Source organism: Myotis myotis, unplaced genomic scaffold, assembly GCF_014108235.1.
Source record: "Myotis myotis isolate mMyoMyo1 unplaced genomic scaffold, mMyoMyo1.p scaffold_m19_p_1, whole genome shotgun sequence".
NCBI classification, from domain to species: Eukaryota; Metazoa; Chordata; class Mammalia; order Chiroptera; family Vespertilionidae; genus Myotis; species Myotis myotis.
Window position 1 is genome coordinate 204,484,674 of NW_023416313.1, and position 18,282 is coordinate 204,502,955.

The following is an 18,282-nucleotide window of genomic DNA, read 5'->3' on the forward strand; positions in this document are numbered from 1 at the left end:
CTCTACATCGTCTCGTTCCTTTTTTAAAAAAATATATTTTTATTGATTCAGAGAGGAAGTGAGGAGATAGAAACATCAATAATGAGAACCATTGATTGGCTGCCTCCTGTATACGCCACACTGGGGATTCAGCCCACAACCGGGGCATGTGCCCTGATTGGGAATCGAACCGTGACTTCCTGGTTCATAGGTGGACGCTCAACCACTGAGCCACGCATCATCTCTTTAGATCCTTTGGGATCTTTATCTGAAATCGTATTTCTATGACGCATGCCTAGGGGATGCAAATCATATGATTTCATTCACGCCTTAGGTGGGTTTCACGTGGAACTCCACTCAAATGTCAACCCTGTTAAGATCACTGCTTTTCTTTCTGCTTCCTGACAGTAGTTGGTAAGGGAAAGACAAGTTCTTAGCAACTGAGCTGTTTTTCTAGATGTAGTATTGTGGGGATGCAAGCGAAACTACTGCAATCATTTTTTTTTTGGCACCATAAAGGAAGCCAAACTGAGGATGAAGCCAACACAGGTAGGCAGAGCCAAAAGAATCAGAGAAACGGAGCTGAGTCCTGATCAAACTTCCTGAAGTTTATAATCCCCTTCACTTTACAGTTTTGTTAGCCAATGTTATTTAAGCTAGTTTAAGGTAGATTTTGTTCCTTTCACTTAGCCTTAATTGATAGAGAATTTCCAATGCATTAAGTGTCAACTTCAAGCTTCCCGTCATCCCAAGTCTCCTGCCTCCCTTCCTTTCTGACCTTTTTTTGTTGTTGTTGTTAATCCTCACCCGACTATATTTTTTCATTGATTCCCCCATCCCCTTTTTAAGAGAGAGTGGAAGGGAAGGGGAGAGACAGAGAAACATCGTTATGAGAGACAAGTCTATTGGTTGCCTCCCACATACACCCCAACTGGGGCCGGGGATCAAATGTGCAACCAAGGTACATGCCCTTGACTGGAATCGAACCCATGGTGCTCTAACCACTGAGAAACTGGCTAAGATATATTATCTTAATATCTTAAGATATTACTATAGTAATATATCTTAAGACACATGATACCTGGACATTCAAGTCTCAACTAAAATCTTACCTCCTACTTCCTGGTGATGTAAGTTATGCACTTTCCTCCCTTTCTTGGTTACAATATCTACTTTCTAGAATTCTTATCACTGTCTGAAGCTGTTCTTTCACTTGTTGGGTTTTTTGTTGTCTGTTTCCTTGGCTACAAAGTGAGGACCACCACGGAAGTGGAGTCATTGCCCAGGCCATTCATTTCTCCTTCCCAAGTATCCTGCGTGGAGTAAGTGTTGAATAAATACTTGTTGACATAATGAATGGCCTTGAGTCTACATGCCGTGGGAGGGCCCAGTCAATGTGGAGCCCCCGGGGTTGTTTGGAGGACGCCGTCCGCTCCATTGCGTTATCTTTGGGCCCCAGTGTTCTCCTTTCCTCGTCACGCAGCTGTTTCTGCTATGCTGCCTGGTTCTGTGCTTTCTCAAGAACCTGTTTCTTCCTTTGGACGAAAACAAGAATGGGTCCTGATTGTTCCGTTGTGAACTCAGAATCTTGAAGGTGGGGCAGGAGGGGAGGAAGACCCGACTTCAAGGAGCTGGAGGCAGCCTGGTGTGCCTGGGCTTTGAGCTGTCCTACTCACTCAGTGTACTGGATGAGTAGAAAGTGTGATTCTCTCTGGGAGGGCCCAGAGCAGGGCAGGAGTGGCCTTGGCTTACGGGAGATCAAAGTACAAGGACTGATCGGAGCAGAGGGTTTTTCTGTTTATTACAAAATTCATTACACAAATACAGCTGACCAGAAGGTCTAAAAACAGCCCAGACTCTTCCAACCGTAACCCATCCGTCGACACAAGGACATAAGCCAGGCTCACTCACAGGGGAGCCCTTCTTAGGAGAACTGCCCGTCCCGCAGATGGTTTGGAGTCTTGGGTCCAGCAGCAGAGAGGAGCCCAGCGTGCGTGGACAACCCCTTGAAGCAGCCCTTGGTGGCAGCTGCTCTGGGCGAGGCAGCAGCTTTAAGTTTCACAGTCCACTTGTTCCCACCACACAAGTCAAATCAAGGGATGGAAATACAATGAAAAGAGCAGGAGGCTGGAAAAGCGATCCTCAGAGAGGCTGCGCGTGGCACGGGCACGGTGGGCTTCTGAGGTGCTGGCGATGTTTGGATCTGGATGGAAGTACAGAGGAGTCACTTTTGAATGATGCGTACATGTTCACACATGTTATATACTTTTCTGTATGCATGTTATAGCTTTAAAAAGTTTAAATGTAATAAAAGCAAACAGAATGTAAAAGGCTAGGAGTGGATAAGGGGGCTGGTGATGGAGCAGAAGAGAAGAAATTAAAGCGCAGAGAGGACGACGGAAGACCGCAAAGGTGGAAGACGAAGTCTCGGAGGTGGTACTGTTGGCCTCAGTTTCTCTTCTTCTGTCTGGATACTGGTTCTACTTCTAGGTACCGGAGCCCGACGAGCATACCCAGGATTGACAAACCTTAAATACAGAGAGAACATTAGTGGTGGACATAAGCACAGTGCCCTCTCAGACCCCTTGTATGTCTGCCGGGGCTGGGACAGGTCCTGTGGGAAGTTAGGGTGGTTGCATGCTTACTTGCCACCATCAGGGGTGCCAGGACGCCGATGGTGGGAGCTGCGGTCCCGTACACAAACAGCTCAGAGAGGAAGTGCCCCAGGGCGAGGAGGAAGGTCCAGAGCGTGATGTGGTAGAGCCTAGGAAGGTACAGACAGAAATAGGAACTGAAGGACTGCTTGTTCCGTGCGAGGGAAAAGTGGTGACCAGGCCTGCTGCACACAAACACCCAGGAAGTGACCACGGCTGAAGGCAAAGGAGACTTGGTCCTGAAAAAGACCTGGCCTGCTTGCTCACATCCATTCTCTACGAGGGAAAACGGAAGGTTTTAACTGCTAATCAGAGAGAATGGTCCAGGCATCCAGAGTGGATCTCCAAGTCCTAGCAAGGCGGTAAGCCAGCTACAGCAAAGCAGGGTCTGCATTCTAGCAATCCCAGGAGGGGAGGCAATTTTGGGTCAGCCATGCTTTCATATTCCACTTACTCAAACAGGTTTGACTGTCATCCCAGCTCACCTGGCCTGTGTTTGGCCAGGGGCTGTGCTCATAACGGTGGAAGCCACAGAACGAGGGGCCTGAATGGGGGATGAGCCGCAAGGACCTCGGGGGGCTTTTAGGTGCCCTTCTAATGTCGGTGGGTTATTTTGTCTCCGCTTGGGAAAACGGTCAGATGGAGGACCCGATGACCACGTCGTGGGAAGAGAACTTGTTCCGCAGCTTTGGCCAAAAGGTGGGGGAGAGGTAGGTTACAGGATGATCCACCATCTGCATTGCTGATATCTTTTTTAACTGTGAAATTTTCAAAATTATGAAACCTCTAAACATACAAAAACTATAGATAAGATACTGTAGTCCCTAATCAACCAGTACCCTGGCTCCATCAACTGAGCATTTTGACATTTTTTTTTTTTTTGCCTCAGATACTTTTTTTTAAAGAAATAAAATATTAGTTATCAGTTAAAAAGCATCCTAAGTATCCTTTTCCCATCTGATCCCATTCTCCTGCCTCCCCTCTCCCCAGAAGGAACCAATATCTTAAATGTGATGTGTATCCTCCCTGTGCATGTCTGAATACATTTAGTAAATATGTGCATATAGGAGTGGACTTTGCTTTTCCAGGGAGGGAGGGAGGGAGGGAGAATCAGAGTGCCCATCAGAAGCACACAGACAGAAGTCCCAGGCGAACAAAAGGCTGGAAGCACAGGCCGGCATCTGCAGCTGTCCTGATTGGGAGAAGGGGGAATGGATGGGCAAGAGAGGTGAGGAGAAGTCTGAGTTGCTTATGCTCATTCCAAAAGCACAGCAAACAAAAGGTGTTACCCCTTATACCTATCAGCAATTCTTCATCATGGGAAAGGTCTTTTAAAATGATTACTCAACCTTCCCTCCCTCCTAGTCACCCTGAGAGGTAGAACGGAAATACTAGTCTCGTTTTATACGTGAAGAGAGCGAGACGCAGAGAAGGTACATAATGAACTCGCTGCTACAGAGCTAGTTACTAATAGAACTGAGACAAGAGCTCATCTTCTTGTTTTCAATCTTCAGGCCCCAGGCTATTTCCACTAAACTACACTGTTTCCAAAAATACATGCGAATCTAGAACGAGTAAATCACAGTTTCAAGTTAAAAAAAAAAAATTAAAAAATTAAGTTGTTGAGATCGCAGGGCTAAGAGCCCTGCTTCAAATCCCACTTGTGTCAGTCTTCCTCAGATTAAATTAATTGGGTGTCTAATATGTAGATCTGCAAAATCAGGAATGAAAATCACTACCTCCCCCGCTGCTAGGAGGAGGCTTAGTCAAGGTCACCTAGATGAAAGCTCCAGGCAAAATAAGGTAAATACCGTTCCCTCCTCTCTTCCCCAGAGGCTGAGGGTCTGGATCAGAGAGAAAAAGATCTTAGTGTCAAGTTGGTGTTTGGGTGCCTCACCCGTTGATCTGAGCAAACTTTTCCACCTTGATGTGGTGATGACTGTTGGTGGGAACAGGGCTCGAGCCCCCTCCAGTGGCCAGTACTGGCTACAGCACTCTAGACAAGAGGCTAGGATTGCCTGCAACTATTCCACACGAGCTTATTTGAGTAGCCTCAAAAGGCAGAACACGGAGGAGACCTGGGTTCTCTTCCACCCTCCTCTGCAAAAGCATACAGCAGTTTGCTTGTGGGTTTCTTTTCCCGTGGACTGTGAGTTCTGTGCATTCGTGCTTAAGGAGGCATGTGAGAATAAGGTATGTGTGGGTGGCTGCTCTAAAAAGAGCACACCACTTCAGTAGAAGCAAGGCTGATTCTTCAGTAAAGCAGCAGGGGCTTTGACGCAGGCCACTGGATCATGGCACGGCCAATTTGCTATGTCAGTTCAAAAGAATTTTCAAACCTTAAAGACCTGTTAGGCCTTTTATGTTTTCTAGGCCTGGAAGGAACGGAACCTATGAACCTTTTATTATCATCCACATTCTAGGCGAATGTATCGAAATGAACAGGTCTCCAAGGGGAGGACCGCAGTGGATATGCGTAGCACCCGAGTTCGAACAAAAGGATGCTAAAGCTCTTCCTTCCCTTACATACGTCTTGTTGCGGATGTCGATGGCACAGAGGCAACGGATCACTGATGAGAGCAGCGTCCAGATCCCAAAGGTCCGAGCTTGCAGGCCGTTCACTGGGTAGCAGAAAAAAGCAAGAGTGTTGAGAAGAAGAAGGTTAGGATGCCTTCCAAACTCTTCCTACCTCCCTGGCGGTTCATGGGAGGCAGGGAGCTGAGCTGAGCCCCCTTTGGCTGGGCAGAGTGGAGGTGCCTGGCGCTAGAAGGAATGGAAGGGATTCCAGAATGAGAACTGCTCAGCTCCTCCTCCAATAGCTATGGCGGGGCAGGGACTTCCAAGAGTGGAAATCCAACAAAGAGCCCACTCGGGCAAATAACCCCTGGATGGAGTAGCTTATACCTCTGCCCTAGAAACCAGCCTGGTGTCGGTGAGTCTGCCCAGTGAGTCTGAATCAGGACAGGTTTGAGGGGATGCTGCAGAGTGGTCTGGCAATACAAGATGCCTGGGAGGTCAGCAGACTTTTAAGGCTGGTGTAGGAGAGAACTCGGGAATAATGGCGCCTACATAGATGGCTACATCTGGTTTTTCAGAGACCTAAGTCCCTAGGTCTTCGCTGAATCCAGATCTGTATTATTTGAACAAAGCCCAAACCAGGCTGGATTCCTGGACACATGATAGGGGGACAAAGCACTGTTTCTCTAGTGTTTGCCAAGGCCACCCTGCTCTTGGTGGCTTCGTTCTGACACTGTTGTATTAAATATCTTGTCCTGAAAGTATGGATCATATTCCACCACAACAGTGGTTCTGGACCCTGGATATTTCTTAGAATCAACTGAAAAAGTTTCATGCAATTACCAAGACCTGGATACCAGACCAAAGAAATCATACTTTCTGGGGGTGGGCCATGGGCAAAGTGGTTTCTCAAACCCCCTCCCTCGGTGATTGTAAGGCACAACCATTAATCTAAGGCATTCAGTGGTTGGAATGCCAAAACAGGGACATCAGAGATACTTCTTTGCTGTTCTGTTAAGCAAGAGAAATTTCAAGGGACAAGACTGAAAACTGAAGGGTCTATTCATGTTTACTTGGGCTTTTAGGATTTTCCAGCCTTTGGAAAACCAGACAGTGATACCAATTTCACAACCCCAAAGCCCTTTGGATGTAAGCAGTAAGGTGAACAAAATTCCATATGCCAACCAAATACCTGGCCGTTGGCCCCAGTGGGCTACGATCTTTATAAACACCTTGGCAGCTTTGCTGATGAACAGACTGAGGAATTAGTGAGCTACGGAAGGGAACTATTTCACCAACCTTAACCAGATGAGGCATCAGGTGAAATTCCAGCACAGTACAAGACAGTCCCCAGATCATGAGGCAGTCTTCACTTCTGGGCTGGAGACAGACAGATGGACACACGCATGTGCAGATGCATGCGCACGCGCACACACACATACCTACACACACACACATTCTTGCTCAGCTCTATGCCCTTCAGCAAGTCAAATGACCCCTGGGCTTCTCTGCCTCAACTTAAATTCAAAGGGCTAGTGCACATAACCGCTGAAAATCCTGTGAATCTACATAGGATGCCTCGACCATCCAAAGGCAGCATTTGAGGGTGAAAAAGTTGAATTGTCTCGCCCCCTTTTCCAGGTTCTTCACTCCCAGTATATTTGAGCTTTGTTCAAAAATGAGCCTTAGCCTACTTAGGTTCATTTTATACCCAGATGTTGCAGAACAATGAGCTAGGTCAGAGCCTGAATCTGGGTTAGCTATAAATGTGACACAGAATCGTCAGCTGCTGTGAAACCGTGCCGCGGCTCCAACGATCCCACACATCAGTGCAAGGAAGGGCAAGCTGCAATGTGAAAACACTCTCAGCAAAGAGGCTCAGGAAACTGGGCCTTCTGCAGTTTCATTTTGGAGACAAACCTGGGTGGGCGTGGGCTGTCTTCTCAGGGACTACGTCACAGTTTGGGCAAACCTTGGATTGGTAACTATTTGCAGCATGGAATGTAACCATGTGTGTGCCATGATGTGATTTCTGAAGACAGCTGAGATAACGTGAAAAAGTTCTTTATGGCTTTCTAGTGGGGCACCACAGAGTCACCAAGTAATTCTATTTCCTTCTTTGCCCCTTGCATGCTCCCTACCAGGGATTGAGCCTGCAACCTGGGCATGTGCCCTGACTGGGAATGGAAACAGCCATCCTTCGGTGCATGGGACGATGCCCAGCCAACTGAACCACACTGACCAGGATGCCCTTGTAATGCTTTTTTACAGATTGCCTAGGGCCGTGTAAAATGAATGAAAAGGTATTCAGGGAAGCTTTGAGGGGGAAAATGGGCCAAGTGCTATCCATAAAGTTTATTACTCTAGTGCAGTGGTTCTCAACCTGTGGGTCGCCAACCTATGGGTCGGGACCCCTTTGGGGGTCGAACGACCCTTTCACAGGGGTCACCTGAGACCATCGGAAAACACATATATAATTACATATTGTTTTTGTGATTAATCACTATGCTTTAATTATGTTCAATTTGTAACAATGAAAATACATCCTGCATATCAGATATTTACATTACGATTCATAACAGTAGCAAAATTACAGTTATGAAGGAGCAACAAAAATAATTTTATGGTTGGGGGTCACCACAACATGAGGAACTGTATTAAAGGGTCGCGGCATTAGGAAGGTTGAGAACCACTGCTCTAGTGGTTACCAAAGGCTACTAGTATATAGGCAGCATCAGAATCACCTAGGTAGTTATTAAAAAATAGATTCTGGACTCCACCCAGGGGGTGAAAGTTTCAGTGAACAGGTTTGGAGAGGGAAACGGCATCTGCACGTTGTTTGTTTGTACATCTCCTAGTAAGTTATTCTGATGTGTAGCCTAGTCTGGGAACCACAATGTACAAAAGATGCAGTTCTTTGACTTCTTACCCAGGTCTGGCTTGCCGGTGTAGAGCTTTTCATAGAGAAAGGTGTGGTCTCGGAAGCTCTGAAGCGTGTTCCCCATGGCTATGATGGACACCATCACCAACCAGCTTCGTAACACATTCAGAAAACGGCTCATGGTCCCCTCAAATCGGAGAGGGCTTCTTGCCCTGGAAACAAAGGCAAAGGATGTGAGACAACAGATGGTTCCTCTTCCATAACCATGAGCTCTCTCACCCCTGGGTCCCACTCATGAGGGCTGTACTAAGCTTGTTTGTTCACTTATTGATCGCTTCATAAATTCCTCTGCAAGCCCCCTAAGCTCACCCTCCCCAGTTACCTTAATACACTACTCTTACCTTCATGGAATTAGCACGCTGCCTTTGAATATTTTCCCTAAACCAAAGTGTGCTGACCTTTACCCAGAGTGAAAAAGGCTAAATAATGCAGTAGGCAGAAATGACAAACCCAGTGGAAAAATTGGAGATTCAAAAAAAGGGAGAAGAGGGGGTGTACAAATATTACTATAGTAACCAAGTGGATTTATGTATAAGCTTACAGAAATTGGTCTCAATATTTAGTCATAGTAGCAGTGGTGAATCAACAGTATACCTTCCAATAAATGGCACAGTAGTTATCTTTGACTTGAGTAATTTCTCTAAAATATTACCCTACATCAGAACACTTTTCTCTTGGCTCAATCAGCCCTCTTGTATCTTTACTTGTAGACTGGTTTTTCATGTCATTCTTTCACAAGGCAAGTGGCTAAAAGGTAATTATAAATCTAACAGACACCACCCTGGCTGTTGATGACGGATCCTTCCAAGCGCATAGAAGCCTTACACATTTCAGTGGAACCAATAGTGAGGGCAATATTTACACCCTCAGGTTTTCTCTAATCTGGTTCTGAGGTATACCATAAATGAGAAGAACAATCTAAAGGTTAAAAATAAACTGTGGTGACTGGAGAACTAGTAAGAAATTATATGAAGAAGGAGACAGCAATGTCGGCATTGGGTTGCAGGAGAAATTACAGTAGCTAACAGTTACTGGGCACTTGTATGTGCCATGCACTGTGACACGCACTTAACATATATTGTAGACATTATTAATATTTCCATTTTACAGATGAGGGTTGGCACAGAGCGGTTAAGTGATTTGCTTGAGGTTTTACAGCTAATATATGGCCAAGCTGAGATGTGAAGCATGGTCTGTTGGACTCTACGTTGCAATACTGCCTCACAGTTTGAGAATATTTTGACGAAGTTTCCATTTTTGAGGGAGACAAGCATACCAAACCCACTTTTGTCTTGAAGTTGTATAGAAAATAACATTAGATTATGTACTTTTTTTTTAAAGCTTAGATTAACCCTTGCTGAGCACTGATTTCAACGAGCTTGACTTAAATAAAACCCATGTAGATAAAGAATTTAATAATGGAATTATTTCTTCCCACCTTCATTATGGTTTTTTGGCCCACGGTTTATCTGCTGTCAGGTTAACTTCTTGGGCTTGAAGTGGTGACAAACTATCAGGCTTCCTTTGTCACTCTGGCAGTAAAAGTTTCAGTATGGTCCTACACTACCCAGATGAAACAGATATTACAGTCAGCCAAGGCTCAAGACAGTGTGAAGCACCAAGAACAAAAAAAGAACTAGAGAGGGGGAAGGGTGAATGGAGGAATCCCTCAGGGAAAGGTGGACCACACAGCGGGCTTTGTCCAAGTCTAGAGAGAATAGGGCTCTCCGGACATCAGAAGCAGTGACAGCCACGGCCAAGATCCCCCCACCCCCACCCGCCCCACCCCCATCCTCCTCCCTATTTTCTTGCCCTCCCTCAGTAGGAGGCTCTTCCAAGGGTCCGAAAAGCTGCACGGATGGCCCCCTCTTTTTGACAGAACTTATGCCTTTCATTTCACAGAAGCTCTTAGAAATCCCAACAGGTAGCTGATGAGGGCTGAGCCTGAGCATTCTTCAGAGCTGCTCTCCCACTCCCTCGACCCATTTTCCTAAAGCTTGAGGGCCTATCCAACAAACACGATTCTCAGCTTTTGCCCAGGCAGGTGTGGTGTTAAAACCTGAGCCAGGCGAGAGGCGTTCCTATCCTGGCTATTAAGTAGCTGTGTGACCCTGGGCCAAAACCATTTACACTTTACAGCCTAGGTTTCCTCACGTGCGAATTGGAGACTTAAAAAAATACAATCTCAAGGAATATTCTCACCTGGCGACGGAACCCCAGCCAGCAGCAGCCGCTGCAGCAGCAAAGATGCAACCCCCAAAACAGCTCCAGCCTGGAGTCCACCCGAATCATTTGTCCCCGCCCCCGCCCTCACCCGGCTCCAGGATTGGGCCATTTCTGTCAATCTTCGCTCGGATTGGCTGTCTCGGTTCTGCTCAAGCAGGAGATGGGGCGTGAACCCCTTTACTGCCAATCAGCGGTAGCCACTGCCCAAGTGTCCGCAGGGGTCCGCCGCCCGCTCGCCCGCACAGTGAACCCGCCTGTGGAGCGTGGCGGAAGGACTCCGGTCTCGGATTCAACCCGTTAGGGGCGGGGGAGAAAAAGTGGGGGAGAGAAGTCGAGATTCTTCTGCTGAGCGTGGTCTCCGAGCCCGCGCTGCGCGGGGGTGACGACATTCGTCGGCGCCCGAAGCCGAGCGTTGTGGGCGCCGGGTGGCGGGCGCCTGCGCACTGGCCCCGAGCGGGCGGTTGCTGGTTGGTTGTTGTAGTAACCGGGGAAGCAGCCGTCCGCGGCCGCCGAGAGCCGGGCTGGGGAAGGAGGAGGGAGGTAGGCGCCGAGCGCGCTCCTCGCCGGCCCGCCCCGAGCCATGGGAAGATGAGACAGGTAAACGCCTGCGCCGGCGCGCCCCCCCCACCCGAGGGAGGTGCGCTCCCGGGTCTGGGCCGGCGCGGTCCGCTGCACTTCCCGCTCGGAGTCCCGGGGCTGCGGCAGGTTTCCGGGCGCGCTGCGGCGGAGTTGCCTGCGCCCTTCCCGCGGGGAGCATCCGCGGACCTACCGGGAATTGGGGTGAGCAGGGGTGGGGCTGATGGGCTGATCCCTAGGGCGAGTGTCCCTCATCTTGTTGCGAATGTCCTGCCCGCTCTCTCCCCGCCCTGCGGGCAGCTTCGTTCAGTTTTAATTGGAAGGACATGCCAACATTGGGGAGAGATGGAGAAACCCTGCGGGGAGTCCTCGGAAGGACGCCTCTGGAGGTGGTTGGCTACTGCCCATTCCGCGGAAGGTCTGCAGGGATCATGATCGGGGCCGGCATTTTTCGGTTCCGTTTATAATTTCACCGTATCCAGGAATGCATAGCAAAAGGAGGTTTAGAGAGATTTACATCAAGTGGTTATCTCTGAATTGTGGTCATCTCTGATGATCATTTGAATATTTTCATTTTCTTGATCTATTTTCTATTCCTTGCTCAGGCACAACAAACATATACTTTACCCCGTGGAAAAATTTTAAGTTAGAAATGGAAAACATCCTAATTTTAATGTCTGAGATTCAATCATAGTTTGTGATTTTTAGCAAGGGACAGTAGTTTTTGAGTGTTTGAAAGGACATTTTTTCCCCCCAGTTATTTATGACCTCGATTCAGGAGAATATATTAATCTTTTGGTTCAGGAGTTGAATTTTTAGTGGAAACCTGACGGCATTTTATCTGTGTGTTTGTTGTAAGAGGCCAAATAAATATTTACAAGTATTTTAAATCTTGAGTTTTTACTTTTAACCCAGGTCAGGTTTTAGCAGCAAGGAATATATGTTTCAGGCAGTGCTCCTCCTACCTCAGACTTCCCTAAAAGTTAGGTAAGTCTGTCCTTTTGGTGCATGTTAGATACTGTGTATAAAAGAAAAATGAAAAACTCAAACTTAATAACAGTTCTTCAGATACATAGTGGACAGACAGTATGGTCGGGCAAAAAAACTTGATTTGGGGGAGGCATATGCGAGGCACTGTGATAGAAGGTAAGCGCCTAGAGGTTGGGCACCGGTGAGGTACATACTCATTTTCATTGCTTGGAAGATCACCAGCAATCATGAACAAACAGACGTCACATCGTGTTTCAGATCCTTTGGCTTCCCTACAGGTATCTGTGCCACCCAAATTGTTTGATCCAGTGACTCTGCAAAGAAAGGTCTCTGAGGCCCCCCGTCTGCTGACTGCATGACAACCCGTAAAGGACATGCCAATCGTGATGGCCCGGGACCTGGAGGAAACGGCATCGTCCTCAGAGGATGAGGAGGTGGTAAGCCAAGAGTAAGTAAGAGCCTGCCTGCTTCGGAGCCTTTGCCTCTAGGATGGGGAAAGAGTTCTCTTTTGCTTAGACACATCCTTCGACCCAATGTCCTTCCTTTGGTATTGCCTGATACTGGTTTTAGCTTCTACCCAGGATCTAATGAAAGATCTTATTATTTGGTCCTTATCCGAAATGAGCTCTAGGTGTTCCAGGTAGTAGCTCTTAGTCAACTCCTGATCAGAGCTTCTAACATAGGAGATTTTGAAATGTTTTAGATAGTGAAGAAAAGTAGGTCTCCAAACACTGTGAAATGCTTATGTTACTTTCTCAAAAATCTTTACAATGATGGAATGATGATCATGTAGAGAGGTCAGGTGACTTACCAGAGTCATTGTGGGGCCGTACATCAGAATGCTGTAGCCTTTGCTGGGTCTGTTGAACAACAGTGCTTTCCTGAGTTCTTTTATGTAAGAGACTCAAAATAATAAAAATGTAAGTGCTAGTGGTAAGAGCAGCTGCTATAGATGATGGTATGGGCTTTAACTACTGTATTTCATTTAATCTGAAGATGCTGTTATTCCCACTCTATTAAATTTGTCCTCACAAATACCAAAGGACTTTCTCAGGGATGTGTAGAGAGTGAGTGATGGATTGAGATTCAGACCTAGTTTTACTGAATTTTGAAGCACTTTGCTATTTTGCTGCCTTCAACCTTATTACTTGACAGAGAACAAAGAGAAAAGCTGGCTTATAGTTAAGATTCGTTTTTAAGATTTTCTGCAGGTCCCCTTGGATATGTGCTGTATCACCTGAGAAATGGGGATAAATATCTCCCAGGCTATTTTGTAGGAGTGTGTTTAGGATCAAATAGAATAATGTCTATGAAATTACTGTGTAAATTGTAAAGCGCTGTACACATATAAGATACTATTCTAACTTTAATATTGAACTTAAAGTAGACTTCTTATTATAAAGTGGAAGATTTTTCATTATTTAATATTATAACTTGAGAAAATTATTGAAGCATTAAGAAAGCTTTGGGGAAAGGCTTCTCATCACGGTTAGGTTGTAGAAAATAATAGAGGCTTGACATTCTATTTGGGTCATTCTCATTCAGGATAATTAAACGGACAGTTCCCTACGGCCATGTGCCTCCGATGACTTCTTGCTTTCTGTGTGCTGCCTCTTACTCATTTCATAAAAGTTTAACTTCTCCAAGCATCAGTCTTTCTAATTTCAAGATTATTATTTTACTCCATAAATATTTTTCTTCTTAGAGGGCTTAGAGGTTGGGCCTGACAAGTATGTATTAGTTTGAACCTCATGAAATTGCCATTTTGGTTGGTCCAAAACAGTCAAATATTAACAATTTCAAATAGTTCAACCTGGTATTATAGTAGGTACTCAATAGATACTTGCTGACTGAATGAATGAATGAATGAACAAACAAATGTATGACTTAGATCACATTATATCAGACGTTCTGAACCTTTTTACTGTTGTGGGTCTCTTGTCAGAATATTTTTAAGTACTTACAATTAAATACATGTCATTAAAAAATACCAATTACTTGAAATGGGTATTATCAAATTGTTGGTATTATCCAATAAATTGCAGTTATCAAATTATTTTTAAAAATTACTTGTGATACAGTAAATTGTGCTTTCTTATACATTACTTACTTTTTTTGTTTTCTTTTTTTGCTTCTTTTGTGCTTTCTTATACATTAAATAACAAGATTATTCATTTAAAACATGGGGAAGTTAAGTTTTATTTTCTAAAGACAGCAGCATGAAGATTGTTTTTGCTTAGTTTGTGTAAGATCATTACACTGTGGGGTGGTCTTTGATTAACACTTAGAAGTGGGGAATACTGGGACCTTCCTACTGGTACATGTCCAGACAACCAATGTGAGATGTCACCATTTGGTAGCTTGGAGGAGAGATGCTAAATCATTGTCCAGCCTCATCACACCAGATGAGGAAGACTATGATCACAGGTAATCTAGTGGCAAGTTTAATAACTAACACTAGTTAGAAGTAGTGATAAATGTAAATGATGTTTTCATATACTGGCATCAACTGTAAAACGGTATAAAAATCTAATTTTGGATAATTCTAATAGTGCTGTGCTTTGCTGCCTATATTCATAATCGAAAAATGTTAAATTTCTAGTAAAAATGAGTGAAATTAAGTATAATATCCCCCTCCCCCATTGCCCCTGTCCCCCCAATCCAAATTCATGGACCTCTTGAAGGTTCTTTATTTTTTGTTTTGTTTTGCTTTCTTTCACACGCTTACTATTGAATTTTGATGCTTAATCTTGCTCCATCAGCTCGTCTTGTCTATTGGACACTTGTTTTGTACATTGGGATTCTTAAGTCAATCTTGTTCACACTTAGAGCAATAGGCTTACATTCTAAAGTCTTTTGGAAGTTGATTTGATGCAAAGATGCATATCCGTGGACATCTGTTAGATCTGCTCGATTTCCTAGACTGTATTAAAGTAGTTAATGCCTAGACCTTAGGACTAGAAACGGTCCAGGCGGTCCTTGTTCTGCATGGCATTATTTCAGATGGTAAATGTAAAGGGGGTTCTTTTTCTATATTTTGCTTGGTGGTTCCAAATACAAATTTATATATAGATACGGAAACTTTCATAAAAGGATTTGATGCTGCTTTTGTCACTGGAAAAATAGTCACTTTAGTTTCCCGAATAAAAGCTGGCTTTGTATCAGTTGAGAAGATCATCAACATTTACTTGGAAAAAATAAAAGATCATCAACAGATGATTATACAATGAGTGGTCCAGGAGTTTAGAGAAAGAAGGCATCACTCAGGGCTGGGGGAGCGGAGCAAGGCCTTGGAGAGTGGGATTAAGTGAACAGAGGCGCGGGAAAGGCATTCCCAGCAGGGACAGTGGTATGACTAAGGCATGGAAGTTTTGAGTTATGTAGGCTGCATCCCAGGGGTGAAGAAGAATATATTCCTCATGAAATTGCTTCTTAAAACCCAAAACGTTCTTAGGTTCTCAGTAAAGTCAACCATAAAACTGGTCTGCTTTGATAATTAATCATTCAAATATGCTGTCCTCTCATGCCTGTAAGGCATATTTTCTTAATCTATTCCAGTTTCTGTGCAAAAGAAAATTTAAGGTCCCAATTTTTAATTTCCTAATCATTTAGAATCTTTTCCCTTTAGCACCATCTGGTGGGAGCATGGTTTTAATGGCAATTTAGCATCTGCCTTAAGTATTTTGTAGTTGACTTTATTGAATTAATAATTTGTCTGCTACCTCTTTTATCTTTTTATGGGTTGTAAGTGCAGAGATTTCTCCTTCAGGGATTTGGTTTTCCACAGAGTGAGTGTAGTCAGGGCCTTGGCTCTTCTCAGCTGTGCATCTGCTGTTTGTATTCTGATACCCCTGTCGTATCGCAGTAATCCATTGTGTGTAAGTGATAAGGCACAGTGGTGCCAGTTTGTAGCTAATGCCAGGTTGACAAGGAACTTTGGATAGTTTCCAGAGTTTCTATCCAAGACTTTGGATAGGCCGCCTATTTTTCCCCTCTATCTATCCTCTGACTTAGAAATATAGTGGAAAAATTAAAGTTGGAAGAGATCACAGGAATAGCTTGACCCCATGCCCATGTATTATAGGTGTTAAAGATTAAAAAAGCAAGCAAAACAAAAAAATCTTTGCTAAAAAATGCACCCTGTAAACACCATTTCTCACAAGTGGGCACAATCACCCAGGTCAAAGAGCAAGGACAACAAGCATCCACATTCCATTTCTACAAAGCAGGAAATGAGCTGGGTATGGTGTTCTCTGCTTTCCTCACTAAAAGGCTTTTGGCAGCTCATTCCCAAGTCTAAAGGCTGCCTTCTAAAATTGGTCGTCTGCAGCCTATTCATTCAAAGTATGGATGTTTTTAAACTTGGGTTTGGAGGGTCTGACTTGGCCTTGAGATTTGTGATTAAGGGTGTGGCCATGTGAGTTTTTTGTTTTTTTTTAAAAAATATATATTTTATTGATTTGATTTTTTACAGAGAGGAAGGGAGAGGGATAGAGAGTTAGAAACATCGATGAGAGAGAAACATCGATCAGCTGCCTCCTGCACACTCCCTACTGGGTATGTGCCTGCAACCAAGGTACATGCCCTTGACCAGAATCGAACCCAGGACCCTTGAGTCCGCAGGCCAATGCTCTATCCACTGAGCCAAACCGGTTAGGGCGCCAGGTGAGTTTTTGAGAGCGAACTGAATCTTGGCTCAGTGGGTCTTACTCCATTTAATAATTTTGATTAGTTTAAGTTCCCAAAGAGTTGAGTTTAAGCTGTTCCATATACAGAACATCACCGAAATGTGATTAGGGTGTCAGAAGGGTGGAAAGAGCACAGACATTTGGGTTCATATATCTTTCCTTTACTCAGCCTTGGGCAAATTACTTGACCTCTCTGAACACCTTTTCCTTAGTTCATAGTGGGGGCAATAGGAATAAATGAGATAGCATGAAAGCTCTTAGTTTATTTCCTGGCACATAGTAGGTTCTCAGGTAATTTACCCCTTTCCCGTACTACCTTCCTGCACTAAGGAGGTTCAGGTTTCCTAACCTTTGAGTAAATTGATTAAACGGAGATTTTCTGAGGCTAAGGAAAGAAAAGAAAGTCAGAGATCCTTCTCTGGAGGAAAAATACCTGTTTTTGCATTTAGTAAGGCTTTATTTAAAATATGTGGTTTTAATTGGGGTACTGGTAAGAATTTGGTTTTCTAGCTCAGAATTTTAAGATGGGTCATCGAATTGCCTTAAAAAAGGACTATACAGGCTGGTGTGGCTCAGTGGGTGGCTGAGCATGGACGCATGAACCAGGAGGTCATGGTTTGATTCCCCATCAGGACACATGCCCCAGTCTAGGGCTCGATCCCCAGTAGGGAGCACACAGGAGGCAGCCAATGGATGATTCTCTCTCATCATTGCTGTTTCTGTCTCCCTCTCCCTTTTGCTCTCTCTAAAATCATTAAAAACATTTTTTTTAAATAAAAAGGACTATAGGGTTTCAAATGGTATATAAATTATTGTGAATCTATTTGTTAGGATTCTTTATGTGTACTGGGGACTAAAACATAATTGTGTATTTTTTGTCCTAAAAATAAAGGGACTTCATTAGTTCATCTTTAGGAAAGACTTGATTCTGCAGCTCTAAGTGTGCCACTCAGGATCTCCTTTCTCTCATTCTTTTAATCAGGCTCCCACTGACTTCCTCCTTTACTAGCATCTCCAGACTCTCCTGTCAAGATCACAAAATGACAGTAGCACTTCCAGCCCTCAGTCTCTTACACCATCAAGGGAAAGAGTGGCCATCTCTTCTGTAGCTGCCAGAGAAGAGAAAAAGCATTGCTTTCTCAGAGGGTCTCACAACATGTCACCTGACCTTCACTTGGCTCCCATTGGCTTATGTGCTCATCCCTGAAACAGCCACTATAATTGGGGGATAGAATGTCCTAATTGGCTGAAGCCAGTCAAGGCTCGTCCCAGGACCAGGGATGGAATTAATCTTAAACAAACCACATGGCTAAAAATGGAAAATGAATGGCTTCCTATAGGACATTTAGGGTTCTTGTTTTAGAAGGAGGGGGAAAGGTTTTAAGCAGCCAACCACAGTAATCTGCTTTGGCAGTTAATTCAGATTTTGAGTTGTAAATTAATAAAGCCTTTTGTTATGGTTGTAGGGATCATCCATGTATCATGTGGACTGGAGGCTGCAGGAGAATTCCAATTTTGGTATTCCATGCTGAGGCAATTCTGACCAAGGACAACAATATTCGAGTAATTGGAGGTGAGTATGACTTCTCCACAGACGGTAGGGCTGGGGCATGGCCCTGGCAACCTTGTCTTGCAGAAATTGACAACACCTATAGATAGGGAAATGGCCTTGGCCACGAGAAGACTATCTTTATTATACTTGAAAGGATTA

The 18,282-nt window shown here is 44.6% G+C and overlaps 2 protein-coding genes across 13 annotated transcripts in view; one reads left to right on the plus strand and one right to left on the minus strand.

The window, feature by feature from the left end:
* Positions 1-1,755: 1,755 nt before the first annotated feature.
* Positions 1,756-10,557, minus strand: ERG28 (ergosterol biosynthesis 28 homolog). Of its 2 annotated transcripts, XM_036313756.1 has the most exons (6): positions 10,294-10,557; positions 9,530-9,654; positions 8,080-8,243; positions 5,164-5,254; positions 2,625-2,743; positions 1,756-2,507 (listed from the first exon to the last, which is right to left on the minus strand). In XM_036313756.1, exons 3-6 carry the CDS (start codon positions 8,210-8,212, stop codon positions 2,428-2,430), a joined length of 423 nt encoding a protein of 140 aa, XP_036169649.1. In that variant the 5' UTR covers positions 8,213-8,243; positions 9,530-9,654; positions 10,294-10,557; the 3' UTR covers positions 1,756-2,427. The 2 variants fall into 2 exon arrangements, with proteins under 2 accessions (XP_036169649.1, XP_036169640.1); XM_036313747.1 differs by lacking the exon at positions 9,530-9,654 and having other exon boundaries at positions 10,294-10,427.
* Positions 10,558-10,763: 206 nt separating this feature from the next.
* Positions 10,764-18,282, plus strand: part of TTLL5 (tubulin tyrosine ligase like 5) — a 268,899-nt gene continuing 261,380 nt past the window's right edge. For 7 of the 11 annotated variants that reach the window (XM_036313619.1, XM_036313673.1, XM_036313683.1 and 4 more), the window contains exons 1-3: positions 10,765-10,914; positions 12,162-12,331; positions 18,038-18,144. In XM_036313619.1, the coding sequence (XP_036169512.1) occupies positions 12,258-12,331; positions 18,038-18,144 (181 nt within the window). In that variant the 5' untranslated portion in view covers positions 10,765-10,914; positions 12,162-12,257. The other 4 variants (XM_036313636.1, XM_036313719.1, XM_036313629.1 and 1 more) reach the window with 3 other exon arrangements.